This window comes from Dermacentor silvarum, chromosome 8 (assembly GCF_013339745.2).
Source record: "Dermacentor silvarum isolate Dsil-2018 chromosome 8, BIME_Dsil_1.4, whole genome shotgun sequence".
Lineage (NCBI taxonomy): Eukaryota > Metazoa > Arthropoda > Arachnida > Ixodida > Ixodidae > Dermacentor > Dermacentor silvarum.
Genome location: NC_051161.1, coordinates 8,526,066 through 8,540,887, shown reverse-complemented (window position 1 = coordinate 8,540,887; position 14,822 = coordinate 8,526,066). Strand labels below are relative to the sequence as shown.

The 14,822-nt window shown below is 47.2% G+C and overlaps 1 protein-coding gene across 1 annotated transcript in view; it reads right to left on the bottom strand.

Moving 5' to 3' along the window:
- LOC119460589 (U3 small nucleolar RNA-associated protein 6 homolog) overlaps nucleotides 1-14,822 on the bottom strand; it is an 85,587-nt gene that overhangs the window by 12,383 nt on the left and 58,382 nt on the right. The window contains exons 16-17 of the mRNA XM_049673200.1: nucleotides 13,621-13,806; nucleotides 6,455-6,532 (exon numbers count right to left, since the gene is read on the bottom strand). Of these exons, the coding sequence (XP_049529157.1) occupies nucleotides 6,455-6,532; nucleotides 13,621-13,806 (264 nt within the window). The remainder of the gene's footprint in view (nucleotides 1-6,454; nucleotides 6,533-13,620; nucleotides 13,807-14,822) is intronic.

Below are 14,822 nucleotides of genomic sequence, written 5' to 3'. Positions count from 1 at the left end.
CGACTATGAAAGGGGATCCGTGTATCGGGAGGAAACGAAGTAAGGAAAGAGTGACCATGCTTTTAGCCACCAACATGACGGGGACAGAGCGCTTGCCACTTCTCGTCGTTGGAAAGGCTCAAAAGCCGCAGTGCTTTAAGAATATTTCTGACCTTCCAGTGGAATACCGAGCCCCCAGAAAGACGTGAATGACGTCAGAAATTTTTCGTTGTTGGATCCAAAAGCTGGACCAAAAGTTTTCCGCAAAGAACTGCAAGGTGTTATAATTGTACTGGACAACTGTAGTGCACGTGACAGCGGACTGAACACGTGTGGAAAAACACAACTGCACACGTCATTGCTAACCGTTTTAGACACAGTGGTTTCGTTGTGCCTGAGCTCAGCGATACTACAGTGGCCTAAGTGTCGCCAGACGACAATGCAGATGGCAGCCAGGATTTTGGAGGCATTCTGCCTGATGCAGTGACACTCGCGGATTAGATCGGCTATTGATGACAGCGTTGCTACAGTCGGTTCTCTTACTGATGAGGAAATTGTCAGGGACAAGCTGCGCGCCGCAGATTCTGAGGAGGAAGAGGGGACACGGGAGGAGCAGCCCCAGCCCACTCGCACTGTGAAAGGAAGCCGCGGAGGTCTTCGTTGTCCTAGAAGAAGTTTGTTGCGACACTGCAGAGAGCATGTGAGCTGCTGAGCACTAGGAAGGACTCAGAAAAATAGTGTCTGCGCAGATTTCTGCGCGAAAGCAGACGAGCATACGTGATTACTTTGTGCAGTAAAGGTATGTTGACGAAACTCGTGCGTTTGTTTATATTTTGTCCATTCGATAATTCGGACATTAGGTTAACTTGGACATTTTTTTTCGGTCCCTAGAAATCCACATTAACGAGCTTTTACTGTACAACAATCCTGACTGACAAATTAACAGCCAAGGATGTCAACTTCACACATTTCACCAATTCTGGTGGTTGTCAAGGGCAAATGGAGAGAGATATGGAGATAATATTTATAATGCAGAGAGTAGAAGCCTTAAAGATTGTCACCATCATCATCACCAGCTTATTTTTTATGTCCACAGCAGGACGAAGACATCTCCCTGCGATCTCTAATTACCCATTTTGTGCTCGCTGATTCTAACTTTTCCAACTTGCGCCTGCAAATTTTTTAATTTCATCACCCCACCTAGTTTTCTGCCGTTCTTGACTGCACTTCCCTTCTCTTGGCAACCATTCCGTAACTCTAACGGTCCACCGGTTATCTACCCTACGCATTACTTGGCCTGCCCAGCTCCATTTCCTCCGCTAAATGTCAACTAGAATATCGGCTATTTCCGTTTGCTCCTCTGATCCACACCATTCTCTTTCGGTTTCTTAATGTTACGCCCAACATTTTTCGTTCAATCGCTCTTTGCGTGGTCCTTACCTTGTTCTCGAGTTTTTTGTTAACCTCCAAGTCACTGCCCCAAATCTTAGCACCGATAGAATGGAATTATTATGTACTTTTCTTTTCAACGACAGTGGTAAGCTCCCAGTCAAGATTTGATAATGCCTTTCCATATGCACTCCAACTCATTTTTATTCTTCTGTATATTTCCTTCTCATGATCAGTACATTTATCTAGGTCAATTACTCACAGGGGACCCTGATAATGAGAGTGGCCCAATAACCGCGTTTGTGGCATTTGTATGCTTTGCCACATAAAACACGGCTGTATTGCAAAATAAGGCAAAGCTGACTTTAAAAAAACACGTGCAGCAAAGCTAACTTTAGGAAACCGGCCGCCACTTTGCAACACATATGGAAAGAAAAAGAAAACAAGATACATTAGAATCGGGTAAATACCGTATTTAGACATTGTGAGCTACCTTTATTGCTTGAAAATCATAATTGAAGAAGGCCGGAAATAGGCGTTTTCGATGGGAAATGACATGTGTTCAACACACTCACTGTCCCCTAAGCTGTGCCGAGACCAATGCTGACAGTAAAGGGGTCGCTATTGAGGTCACGTGACAAAAGGGTGAGGAGTGTGCACACTGATTGGTCAAGCTCAAGTTATCTGGCAAAGACTAATTTTAGGAGCGAAATAACAAATGTATGGACCCATAAAAAGTAGGGATGGGCGAATATTCGGTATTGTCGAATATTCGATCGAATAATTCTATATTCGTTATTTGCTTCGATTCGAATTCAGGTATTCGATATTTTCTAATTATTCGGCGCTCCCGAATAGGCAGCCAAAAGCCAAGGACGGCCGGTACACATCTCAAAGGCTATGCTTCACGTCATGGCTGCCATACATCAACCATAAATCATGAATCGTTTTTGCATTAAAGAGCCAGAAATGTGCGACGCAAAAGAGCAGAAACAGTGCTAGCGTACAACCAAAACGAAGCGGCGGAGTCCGCATCGCCATAGTCATCAACGTAAATCGTACGTGAATGACAGCAACGACGGAACGCTTCGTGCCTATTTGTGCCTTTATTGCGTTTACCACCGCGCATAACGCGTTGGCTGCGGGATGTCATAGTCGCCATCCATGATCGCATCGATAGTTGCCGCGGTTTCTTCCGCAGGAGTTGCGTCGAAGAGTAGTTTCGTTATGACTCAATCTGCACGTACGCCGTGTGCCTAAAAAGCTGCGTAGTGGCCATCCATGATCGCATAGATAGCGACCGCGATTTCGTCTGCAGTTGTTGCAGCGAACAGTAGTTTTGTTCTGACTCAGTGCATGCGTTGGCCGTGTGCCCTTGTACGGCCACGCTAGCGGCAAAAACGCACGCGTCATGCCGCTCGCCGCGCGTCAGCGCCTTGCCATTGAGAAAGTTGCCGTGGAGCCCACGATGGCAATCGCGTCTCGCCGCGCGGCAGCGCATGTCGATCTCGCGCGCTCTCGGAACGCAGAATCACCGTGAGCGAAAAGGGTGCGATCGGACAGCGTCCAGAAATCCCTCCATAGGACCGCAAAAGACGATGATCGTCGATTGATTACCCGGCGCGGAGGTCCGGTTGCCATGGTTTCGTGACGTCACCCTCGTCGCTCTAGGGCCTCTTCGATTATCAGTCCCTGACAGTCCCGGACTGCTTGGGACTGCTGTGCCACATTCGATTTTGCTTAGACAGCTTGCGAAGCTCCGCCCACTAGTCCGAGTGTTGTCAGAAGCGCATTCGTTTTTTCACGGACTGGAAGTTCCTGACTGCCCGCGGACTCTTGGAGCGGTCAGCAGATGTTTGCTCGGACAAGCGCACGTAGCTAGCAGACGACGGCTGTCTTAAAAAGATGCGCGCGGTGTTTGACGCCATGTTGTGAAAGATTCCGTGTGCTTCTGCGTACTTTGCGCGCTCCAGACGGCAACTACTGTGCATTGAGTTATCGCTTCTGATACATCGGTGCTTTGTGTGCCATCATGCAAGATTTTTACGAGCCGTCTAATTGCTGTAGCTTTAGTCTTCGTGTTTTTTTAAGAAAGAAGCACAGCGTTCAAGTGCACATGCTTGCTTTCCTTAATGTGTTTCACGAAATCTGCCATGCTGATTGCTATATGCGTACGCAGTAAGCAGGTAAATTTTGCTTTTCAGGTAAGTGAAACTACCGTACGTGCAAGGAATCATATATTGCATGCGGCTATTTCACGCCGGTAGCTGGGGTGGTATACAATAGGAGCTTCGCGGATTTCTGTTGACATATATGTTGATCCTTTCTGCTACCAAGTTCGAGTGTTTGATTTTTGACGTGCAGGATTAGTAGACGATGTACATGCGCTCTCTCGTAGACACGCGTCGGACCTTTAATTTGCAGACGGTCTCACGAGCTTTGAGGATGTCAACGGGTGCTTTCTGCATGAACGGCGACGTGGCACGGCCATGATTTCGGAGTCTCTCCACAGCAATTTTAGGGCCAATAAATAAATTTCACCCCCACCATGATTTTGCTTACGTCCGTGTTCGAATTCCGCTTAAATTTCTCAGGCAATGAGCTGGCTAGCGCGACGTAACAAAATGCGCGTTGCGAACACGTTCTATGCACTCAGGCTACGATTCCACTGTGCTAGCTTTATGGTTGTGTCAGCGACGTGGCCTCTGAGACTGCCCCATTTCGGAGGCCACGCTAATAAAAACGCCGGGTAGGGGGCTATCTACAAGTAGCAAAGAGCAGACAACGGCAGCCAGGAGAGTGACTTCCGGTCGCGGTGCTTCGACCGAAATCTCGGACAGTCCCCCGACAGCTGGATCACATGACTGTGACGCGCTCTTCTGTCAGGGCTAGTCAGAACGGAAGCCGCAGACGGTTTGCGGACAGTCCGGGATTGCATAATCGAAGAGGCCCCTTGATTGGTTCTTCAGCTCGCGGCATGCGGCACTTGCCGCAGAAATGGGAGACCCCTTTCGCGCGGCACGCTGTAAAACCCCCGATTCCTGCCGCTTTCGCCACGCGCGTTTTTGCCGCTAGCGTGGCCGTACCGCAAAATCACCGTTCATGATCACGTCGATAGCGGCCGCGGTTGCGACAAACAGTTGCTTCAGTCTGACTCGGTGCAAAGCTTCGAGGATGAAGAGCACTGGCTACATCACGATGGACGTGCGATCTGTTGGCGGTCAGCTTACTGGTGAAAAAATAATCGGGATGTGCGCGCGGTAGTGCAAAGCGTGTCACAAATGATGGCACGCACCGCAGCCATGCTGCGAAGGAAGTCACGAACGATCGCCGCTGCGAGAGCCAATCAGTCACGAGATGACGATAATTGCAGCTTCCGCACTGTTTTTATGCAATATAGCAAAAGTATTTGCAATCGTGTTGACGTAGTAAGCATTTGCTTATTGTTTTCTGGATACCCTGATAATTCGGCATTCGGTTAATTCGGACATTTTTCGGTCCCGTGAAATTCGAATTAACTAGGTTTTACTGTAATATGTGATATATACTATTCGAACTATTCGATTCGAAATTATTCTACCAAATCACTATTCTCTTTGAATTCGCTTCAAACCTCAAATTCACTATTCGCCCATCCCTAATAAAAAGGCGTGGGCACTGGCCAGGATCTTCGGTTTGGATCGAATTAACTGGAGTCAAATTAACGGAAGTCTGCTGTATCTGCTTTGAGAAAACTATGGTTCAACTACCACCTGTCCTTCAATTCTAAAAGCTTTTGCCAGGTAAAATTTTTCTTTGTTTTCAAATGGCACGTAATTTATTCATAATGACAATCATTTAACTTATCTTGGTTGCTATTATTACCTGCTTCAAGAAAATGAAAGTTCCATCACAACGTGTCCTTCAACTCTGCACCAGCGTTTGGCTATCAAACCTACACTCTCAGTCATAAGTGATCTGTTTGCTACATTACTAGCAAAATCCACCAATATATAGCCATCGTCCGATAATTTGGACTCGACGGGGACTGCCAAAACGTCCAAATAATCAGGAGTCTGAAATACTGTATTTGCCTAAAAATAAGTGACTGTATTTCTCAAGTTGCCAGAAAAGGTGTGCCATATTTTCGAATCGTCGCTTTCAGATTTACCTACAATTTCGTGTGACTAGCACAAGACACATCAAGGCCTACGAGTGATGGAATCATGCTCACGTGACTGGCGTAAGACACGTCAGAGTTTACGAATGACGTCATTCTTGAAACAGTTCCAAGCACGCTATCTTATCACAGTGCAGAAACTCTGCCGCTAGTCGATGCATTTGGTGTTAGTCACACGAAATATCGCGAAAATAAAGGTATCTTCAAAAGTGATTGTCCAAGAATATGGCTCAAGTTTGTCAACACGTTGCTGTGTGGACATACGCTTGCCTTTGGATTAGACATTCCATGGCCGTGATTTTCTAGCAAAGCCTTTTATGCTACTCCCTTTCACACTTTTTGCGCTCCGTCAGTGATCAGGGCGACACTCTGCACGCGTTATCAATGGGATCTGTCGGCCATGAACGATGGATGATAAAAGTGACAGAGTCGAGCGGAAGGCATCACTCATATTGCGGCTCGTATGTGAACAATTGTCATGCTGTCGTTACAGATAAAAAGTGCAGTAAATGCATGTGATGAATTCTCATGAGTCTACTGAATCAACTAGGCTTCACTAGGTTTGGTTTCACGGAGGCCGTGCCACCCACGTCTCAAAACAAAATAATGCTATTTCTGCTCCACTCGGCGGCCAAATTAGCACAAGGTCATGCAGTCAGAGTCTAAATTATTGCACGACGCACTGTAACATGTCCAAAATTTTGGTCGTCCTTATACATGAAGTCTATTGAGGCTAGTCTATTGGGGCGCCGGGCTGTCCAAATAATCAAGCATGCCCGTATTATCAGTGTCTTATTTATCAGTCAGCGACTGTAGCTGGAATTCATAATTTTCTTTTAGCATCCCTCGACTACAACTGAACACTTTTGCCTAAAGGTATTGGAGCAAATGGTCATGAACAGCCCGAGGCAATGCAGCAGTGGTTACCTCAAAAAAAGGTATTGTTTCCTCTGGGGATTCTGAAGAAAGAAATTCCATGGCTCGCTTCCAGACTGGCAGGGACTCCTGCACAAAAGCATGAGGGCACAAGAAATTTCAAGCAAAACAGTAACAGAAACAGTCAGATAAGCAAGCCTCACTAAATGGCATGCACAAAGCATTTTCTTTTTCGTCTGCATCACTTTTGGGTGACCTCATCAAGGCTAACTCTTGGACGTGTTCTGCAGTTACACTTGGGATAGCTTACACGAAGCATTTTACCTGTGGGTAAATTTACCGATGGTTAAAGAGCTTCACCAAAGTAACAGAAAGCAGCTGCAAAGTAAGTTGCCAAGCAACAAAAGAATGGACACTTGCACAATACTTTTACTGCCACAGCAGTTAAAGCATTCAAAGCTGGCTTCTCTGTGTACATATCCATAAGTCATTTCTGTTATGTCATCACTAAGTACCGTGACATCATCAGGACGTGCCCTCATCCTCAGGTTTGCCCTCGCAATATGGCAAAAAAAGTAAAATAAAACAACTTTGCTAGGTACTGCTACTGGGTATCAAACTCATACCCCTGCAGCAACGTGCAGTTGGAAGCCACATTTATTTATTTATTTATTTATTTATTTATTTATTTATTTATTTATTAAATATGTGACAAAAAACCGTTTGGTGCCTTTAGTGTGGCGCACTACAGTATAAATTGAATGGTGTATGCAGCAACAAAGCGCAATAATTAATCATAGTGAGTGGAGTAAAACAAAGTGAAAGACAATGACAGAATTAAAACTGCCACAGGCCAAATATGCAAACTGTACATATACACATACAAAAACATACACATGTACGTATAAACTAAAGAGAACTAAATGAAATGACGGACAGAAGAAAGGTAGCAAAAATAGAGAGGTTGTACATGGGGCTCAACACAGAGCTCGACCATGTATCTCAACACAGGGATGAGCCACACTGTTCATAACATTCTCAGAGAAGTGTTTGAATGACATGAATTTATCTAAATTGCCCATGTCAAGGATGTTGTACATTATTTGCCAGCGGTTCAATGAGCCCTTGAGGAGGGTGTGGGACAGATAAAACAGGATAGACCTGCGACAGTGAGTAGGAAGATGAAAACTGATCGCAGTAAGCAGGGGAGTGGAGTCTATAGCCCCAGTGCCATGCACTACTGCATTTACGCACAGCTTTGGACTTGGGCAATTTGAGCAGTGTTTTGTGAGCCACACAAACTCTGAGAGCTGCACCGTGTGTGCATGCATTTTGGAGATCACAGCAGGCAATACTATGGCGGATGAGGACGACATAAACTGCATTCCAAAAAATTGTTCCTGAGGAGGAGGCGGTGTCAACTGTGACAGCCTGCTGCTATCGCAGTAAATGAGTTCAGAGTCGGCGGACTTGCTAAATCTTGCCGATTCCTTTTTTGCATTTGTCCCTCGATGACATTTCCTGCTGTTGCTATCATCATTTGCACAAAGCCACAGGTAAACTAACCACATGTAAAATGTTTAGTGCAAGCATTGCTGGGATGTGAAAACACCACAGTGGTGGAATGGTTTTGACCATTAGGAAGAATGCGAGCTGAAATATCAGCACACGTGCATTTTGTGCATTCTGTCCATGCTCGACTGTGATAAAAAAACACCTATGATCTTAACCTCACCAGTAAAATTCCACAGGCTCTAAGCCATTGTGGCAGGAGCCTACAAAGTGTCATCTATATGCCTGACTAAGCAGCCCTTGCTAGCCTAGGCCATGCAGTACTAACCGCTTCATTTACTTGCCTCACTTTTCACTGTTGCTGATGTTTCTGTCTGTTGTCTGTTACCAAGAGACCCATAATCAATGTGCATGCTTAGTTAGTAGGTGCAACTATCCAGTCCAACTTGAAGTTCGTTGTTCTATGTGATCTCTATCTTTAGTCTTTATTGTTGACATACTAATTTTTTATTGACCGAGTTAAAAGTAGGGCTGTGAAAATATCAAAATTTTCAAATATCGAATAATGATATGCCCATGCATAAACAAGTTGGGTTCATTTTTTATGTTGGAGCATTGCAATTACATTGTCAATGTTAAAAAACAAAACTAGTAAGCCGTTGTACTAAAACACTTTCGCTGATATTAACCTGGGAAAGTTAGTCATTCCCACTAGCTGTTCTCGCCAGCATGTGCCTTATTATACCGAATCATATGCCCGTAAACTCTGAGGAATTTGACCCTGTGCCAGCCGTCACTCATCGCACCTGCTGCCAAGCACTAAGCTCAGAATTGAGGGTGGCACTGCAAAAAAAAAAAAAAAAAAAAAAACAATTGGGGGGTAGCTTGCACTAGTTGCACAAGGCTAAAGACACAGCGGAGCTGATCGGTTCCTAGCTGGTCCTGGCTATAGAAAGTGATGCTAAGTTATACGAAGTGTATAAGCATTTCCGCATGGTCCGTGGCATCGGGGAACGCCTCGCGAAGCACTTGCAGTCCGAGCACATGTAGGGGAAGTGGGGCGAAAGCTATGCACAGTGTACGAGCAGCGCGCAGCAGACGACACACTGGGATGACGTCACGGCGCATGCGCAGTAGCGCGCAGTTGGTGGGAGCGCCGCTGAGCCACCTGCTGCAGTCATGGACACTGCGAGAGTTCAGCGCTAATACGGGAAAACGGAGAAGCGTGGATGGCGTCAGCAGCACCTCTGCGCGTTGCCTCGTTGGTGCTGCTACAATTTGTTTCTCTCTCTCTCCCAAGCGCACGACGCTCCGTGAGCTGATAGCTAGGCAACGCAGTGGCAGGCAGTACACATTACGGCCAGCTTAAACAGCTCTTCACTGTTTAAGCTCTTCGCAAAGTGCACCTTCGCTGTTCGCAAACCGGTGCCCCTTGCTACTGAGAGGCTGGCTTTTCCGCACAGTTTCGACGTTTAGTGGCTAAGTGTGCTTTATAGGCAACGCTAGCAGCCCGAAATCACAAAATTCTGCCCAATATCATCCCAATATTCATAGATTAGATGGAAACAAATGCTAAGAACCGTGTTTACTCCCGCATGGCAAGTGATATATTCGATTTGATTCGAATTTCCCATTCAACTGTATAATGAAACATTTTGGAATGCGTATCTACTTTTCTAATCGAATACGAATATTAAAAATAGAATATTCCATAATATTCAAACTTTGCGAATATTCGCACACCCACAGTTGAAGGTCCTGTGCTGCTTTCCTGGGTGTGTGTATATATATATATATATATATATATATATATATAGGTGTAGGCAATGGGCTCCACAAATACAGTACACAAATGCTTAGTACACAAGTACTTTGTCTACGCTGCTAGTTCATGCAATATCACCGATCTTCGTTTTTGCAGCTAGCTTGCTGTCCCAGTAACTTGAACTTAGCTTACATTAACTAGCTGCACATGACTGAGCACTTAGCAACATTTGTAATGCAAGTTACTAACTTTACATTAGTAACTACTCAAAAGTTGTCACTAAGAGTGTGCATCATGCCCAGGGTTCATACAGAACATCGGACTGGAAATTCAAGGGCAATTCAAGGAGTTCAAAGATGCCGAAGGCCAAAATTCAAGGAGGGGAAAGCAAACCTTATTCGTACAAATACACTGAAACATCGTGATATCTCCTCAGCTGCAATTTCTTGCAAATAAGCAGCTGCTGAGTTGGACACACACTTCAAGCTCTTGAATTGGCTTTTCTAAGTTGACTTTCCCATTGTAATAATGTCAATCAATCACCTTCTGGAATGATGGTTAGCGGTGTCCGAAGATACTACAGTCAAAGATGCTTGTCATGTTAAAGCCAAATGACTGAAACTTACTTTCCGGTAGGCATTTCTAGAGCCTATGGCTCTAACATGGAGCCATGATGGCTGCGATGTGAAAAAAATAACAAAACAACCAAATGGTAGTACAACACTTGGTCATTTGATTTAGCCTTGTCTAGCTCCACGATGACAATACAGTAAAACCTCAGTGATACGAATCTTGCGGGGTCGCGTGAAATATTCGTATCACCCGAAATTCGTATCATCAAAACATACACAATATCAAGAAAAATGAATTTATTTTTACCAGAAAAGATTTCTAATAGTGGAATCCCATTGATACCTTCCTCGCTGCTGTGTTTTCCCGGCTGCTACGTCGTGTTTTCGCAGTCACGACCTAAATGCCATTGACTTCCATGTATAGTCGAATATCGATAATTCGAACTCGAAGGGGCCCAAAAATTTGTTCGAATTAAAAGAAGGACTTATTTTTGAAATATTCGTGCACCATAGCATGACGTACGAACGGTGCGATTCGTGAAATATCGCGGCGTGCAAGCACATATCGAACGAGGGCCATAAAACTGCCCGCGGTCGCTTCGCGATAACGGCAGAAAACGAAACTTCAGGGAGCTGGCGGCGCAGGCACAGCGAGAAAGAGAGAGATTGTGGTTGTGAAGAGCAAGAGGCGACATGGCGACGGGCGTGCACGGGGACCGTCGCAGGTCAGGGAGGAGGGCGGCAGGGAAGCGGATTTGGCCTTGGCAACTCTGTTGCTTCGGTGGCTCCCCTCGCCCTTTCTCTCAACACCCTCGTAGCCCCCTCACCTTCGACTGTCTCCGTGCGCATTCGCCGCTCCCGCCCTCCCGCCAGCCCGGCGCCGCTTAGCCCGCTCCCTGAAGTTTCGTTTTCTGCTGTTGAAGCGAGCGTTGGCCGAACTGGGCCACAGCCGTTGCTTCCCTCTGCGCTGCAGCCGCAGCGTTGGCTGAGACGTCGGCACGTACACGCGTGTTCCAACGCCACGCAGAAACGGCGACCTTGGCGTGACGCCGCGGTTCTTTTTTTTCTCCGCGCGGCGTTGAGGGGTCTCGCCCAAGCTTTTGCTCTATGGCGGTGTCGGAGCAATGCCGGTCGGAGGAGCCGCCACATGATTTGGCACGCTGCTGGGAGCATTGTCGGTGCGCGGTATGTTCGAATTAACCATCGCAGATGCTTTCGCGTTCGAATAACCGGGCGTTCCTCGTGATACTTCGCCAGTCTATAATGTACCAGCACGTTACGTTGTGTGGCGGTCCCGTAAATTTAGCGGTGCAGCCAGCTTGCACATTGCAACAAGCGACCGATGCGTTTCAACAAGCGACCGGCACGTTGCAGATACGACGCACCCGCGCGGACCTTATCGTCAAAATGATCTGCGATGTTGACAAAGTGCGCCTAGTGCCAGTAGCTTCGTATGCGTTGTGCCTTCGACGTTAAGTTCGCGTTTAAGCGAGAGACAGCGCAAAGGTCAATTCGCTCGCTGCTGCTGCTGCGTTTCCGTTGCTTCACCTTTCGGGCGAAACTGCGGCTTTTTTCCCCCTTTTTTTTTCGCGGTCCTTTAAAAAACGTATCAACGGGACGTTTTCTTCTTGTCCAAATCGTCAATGATCGCCTTCTGAAAGGCGTATAAGTGCACGCACGTTAACTTGGGAATGTTTTCGCACACCACTGAACGCCTGAGCACGTCGAGTGCAGGGAGCGTTTTGACCGTCGGGGCTGCGCCTCGGTCGTCGTTGCAGCAGCGGTCCTCATCTACTTTTTCGCTAAGCATTGGCTAGGCTGTGATGTGGTCCGGTCTGCTCAAAGTGGGGACCAATGAGAGATTGCGCAGCCGCGTGACATAGTCGGTTGCTTGGCGACTATGGATCCCGACCAGACCCCGCTGTGCCGGTGGCCCCGCTGGCTCGGCCGCCGCCGCTGTTGCTTACGCATTCATATGATCCGTAGCGGCGCGGCAACACGTTCGGAACAGCCGATTTTTTTCGTATTGTGAGCAATGTATTTCGTCCGGGGAATGTTACGAATTCGTATCACACCGAAAGCCGGGTTCGTATCACCGGGGTTTTACTGTAATTTAAACAAGCTCGTCGTCAGTGGCTGACGACATGCCACATTGCAATTGTTTAGCGACACTCTCAAAAGAAAGTATCTAGAATTGTTTCCCAATAGACAGTGTCCATAGCATAGCCCCTATGCAGAGTCTGTTACTTTGAAGACTAGGTTCCAGTGAAGCAGATTACAGTTAAATTCAAAGTGCCACACATGGCTACATCTACAGTGGCAGAACTCGCAGCCCTCCGTGCCGCTATGAACTACGTCACCGATGAGCTGGCACAGAAATGGGTCACATTTTATGACTCTAAGGCAGCTCTTCTCACATCTGCCTTACATCACAGAACATACGAGCAGATGATATCCAACATTAGGGAAATACGCCACCACGCTCTGGAAACAGGGCACATTATCTTTCAGTGGATTCCTGTTCACTGCGGCATCGCACGCAATGACTTTGCTGACAGGGCTGCTCGGTCTGCCCACGAAGGACGCTGCCAGGGAACTTAGTCTGCTTGCACACAAAAAGACACAAGCTTTGTGGAGTTCAAGTGCCTTCCATTGCCAACTGCATAAGCTGGACCCCTTGTTATGGCTACGACTGTGACCTAGCCTTTTCTGCGACGAAGCAACCTTGCAGTGCGCGCGTGTCTGGTAATGGCGTTTACAAACGCTTACTCCTAACGTATGGGCATGGCCGATAGCCTGACATGCAACTCCTGTGTATGAGGAAACCATCAAGCGTTTATTGTGTATCTGCCCTCACGACGACATCCAACGCCTCTCTCTCTGGACAACTTTAAACCGACTGTACTCGAGACCGTTCGCCGAGTCAAAGAAACTAGGACCGTGGCAACGTTTGTGACTGGTACAAACAGCAATTCGTGCACTAGTACGGTACTTGCTTGAAGTACATCGGTTTGAGAGACCGCTTATAGTGCTCCTGTACATCCTCCCACGTGCACTCGGTGCTGACTCTCTCCCTCTTTTATTCCCCCTTTCCCTTAACCTCAGTGTAGGGTAGCAAACTGGACGCTCGTGTGATTGACCTCCCTACCTTTCCTCTTCTTGCTTTCTCTCTCTTGTAACATTAAATATTCAAAAGTTGCCCACAACCCCAGTTTTCAAGGAATTCAAAGAGCAAATTTATTTTCAAGTAGTTTTAAACGCCCTTGAATCTTTTTTTTTTTTTTATTCACGGGTTTTCAACGATTTCAAAGAGGTATACAAATCCTGACTATGCCATGCAATGATTGCAGAATGGATCAGTGGTTCACCTGTTTGGGAATGGCAGACAGGGCCTCTTCAAAAGCTTTAAGCACATCTTCAGCCCCAGGTCCTCTTGCAATGAGCAATTCAAGCAACAGGAGCCAAGCATCAACAGATCTTGGCCACCTTTTGGCACTAGCCTGAGCACAAGCCAAGGCAGCTTCGTGTTCTTTACAGCTCTGCAGAAGCTTCACCTGGACAACGGTACAAGAATTCATTGTGTAAGCCAAGTGCAGCATGTCAAGCTGAAAACTTTTAGGTCTCTTACGGCCAAAATATACCGTCGCCTTTCGCCTTTCTGGTGGCTCTTCAAGGCAGATTCCCCCATTGTTAAAATGTCGACCGTCTGCTGACATAATGCGCACATTGCTCGATAAGGATCGCTTGGTTCCGGTCTCACCCAGTGACGATAGTCCGTATGTTGCAGCCACGCAGGCTGAAACTTGCACTTCCCGCCTGGCATCTTATCAAAGTAAACACACAACGCAAACGCGAACTTCACTGAAATGGCGCGCACGAGGCCGACAAACGGCCCGACTATAGTACCTAAAAGACACATACTAGTGTGCCGAGAGCGGGTGTCGCGGTGGCACCGAGTGTGATGCCTGCCGCCGCCGGCCGCTTGGTGCGCTGCACTTCGAGACTGTGCCGGACCATGCTGAGACATGGGCGGACTTCACGCAAGACACGACGCGAGTCTCCCCATTTGCCCGGCGATCTGCCTCTTATGTTCTTGTCCCAATCCGCAATACGTTCGGGGTCTGCGGACGCGCTGGGTAATGAGATGAGCCGTTTCTTTCCGCGTCTCTGGGAAATCGCGGTTTCGCGACCTGTTCAAAGTTTCTTTAGACAGACGAGTGCACACATAGATGCAAAAAACCCACTCACAATAAGAAAAGACTGCAACGAAAGCGGCAGCAAGGCGAGAAATGAACTAAGCATTGAAATCGACGCGTAGCAATCAACGCATCGCAAACGAACGCGAGTCGAACACCGCAGGATTTAGCATGGTGCCGACAGGCATCGCCGTCTGGTGGCCCGCGGCGGCAGGCATCACTGCTCGCGCCACCGTCCCGCGTTGGAGACTCTCGGTGGACGGCACACTAGAGTATATTCTAGGCACTATACGCAAGCCGAGCGAGCGATATGTCTCGCATTGGATTGGATGGGATTTCCAATGCATATTAGTTGCCAGACGACGTAGGGCAGG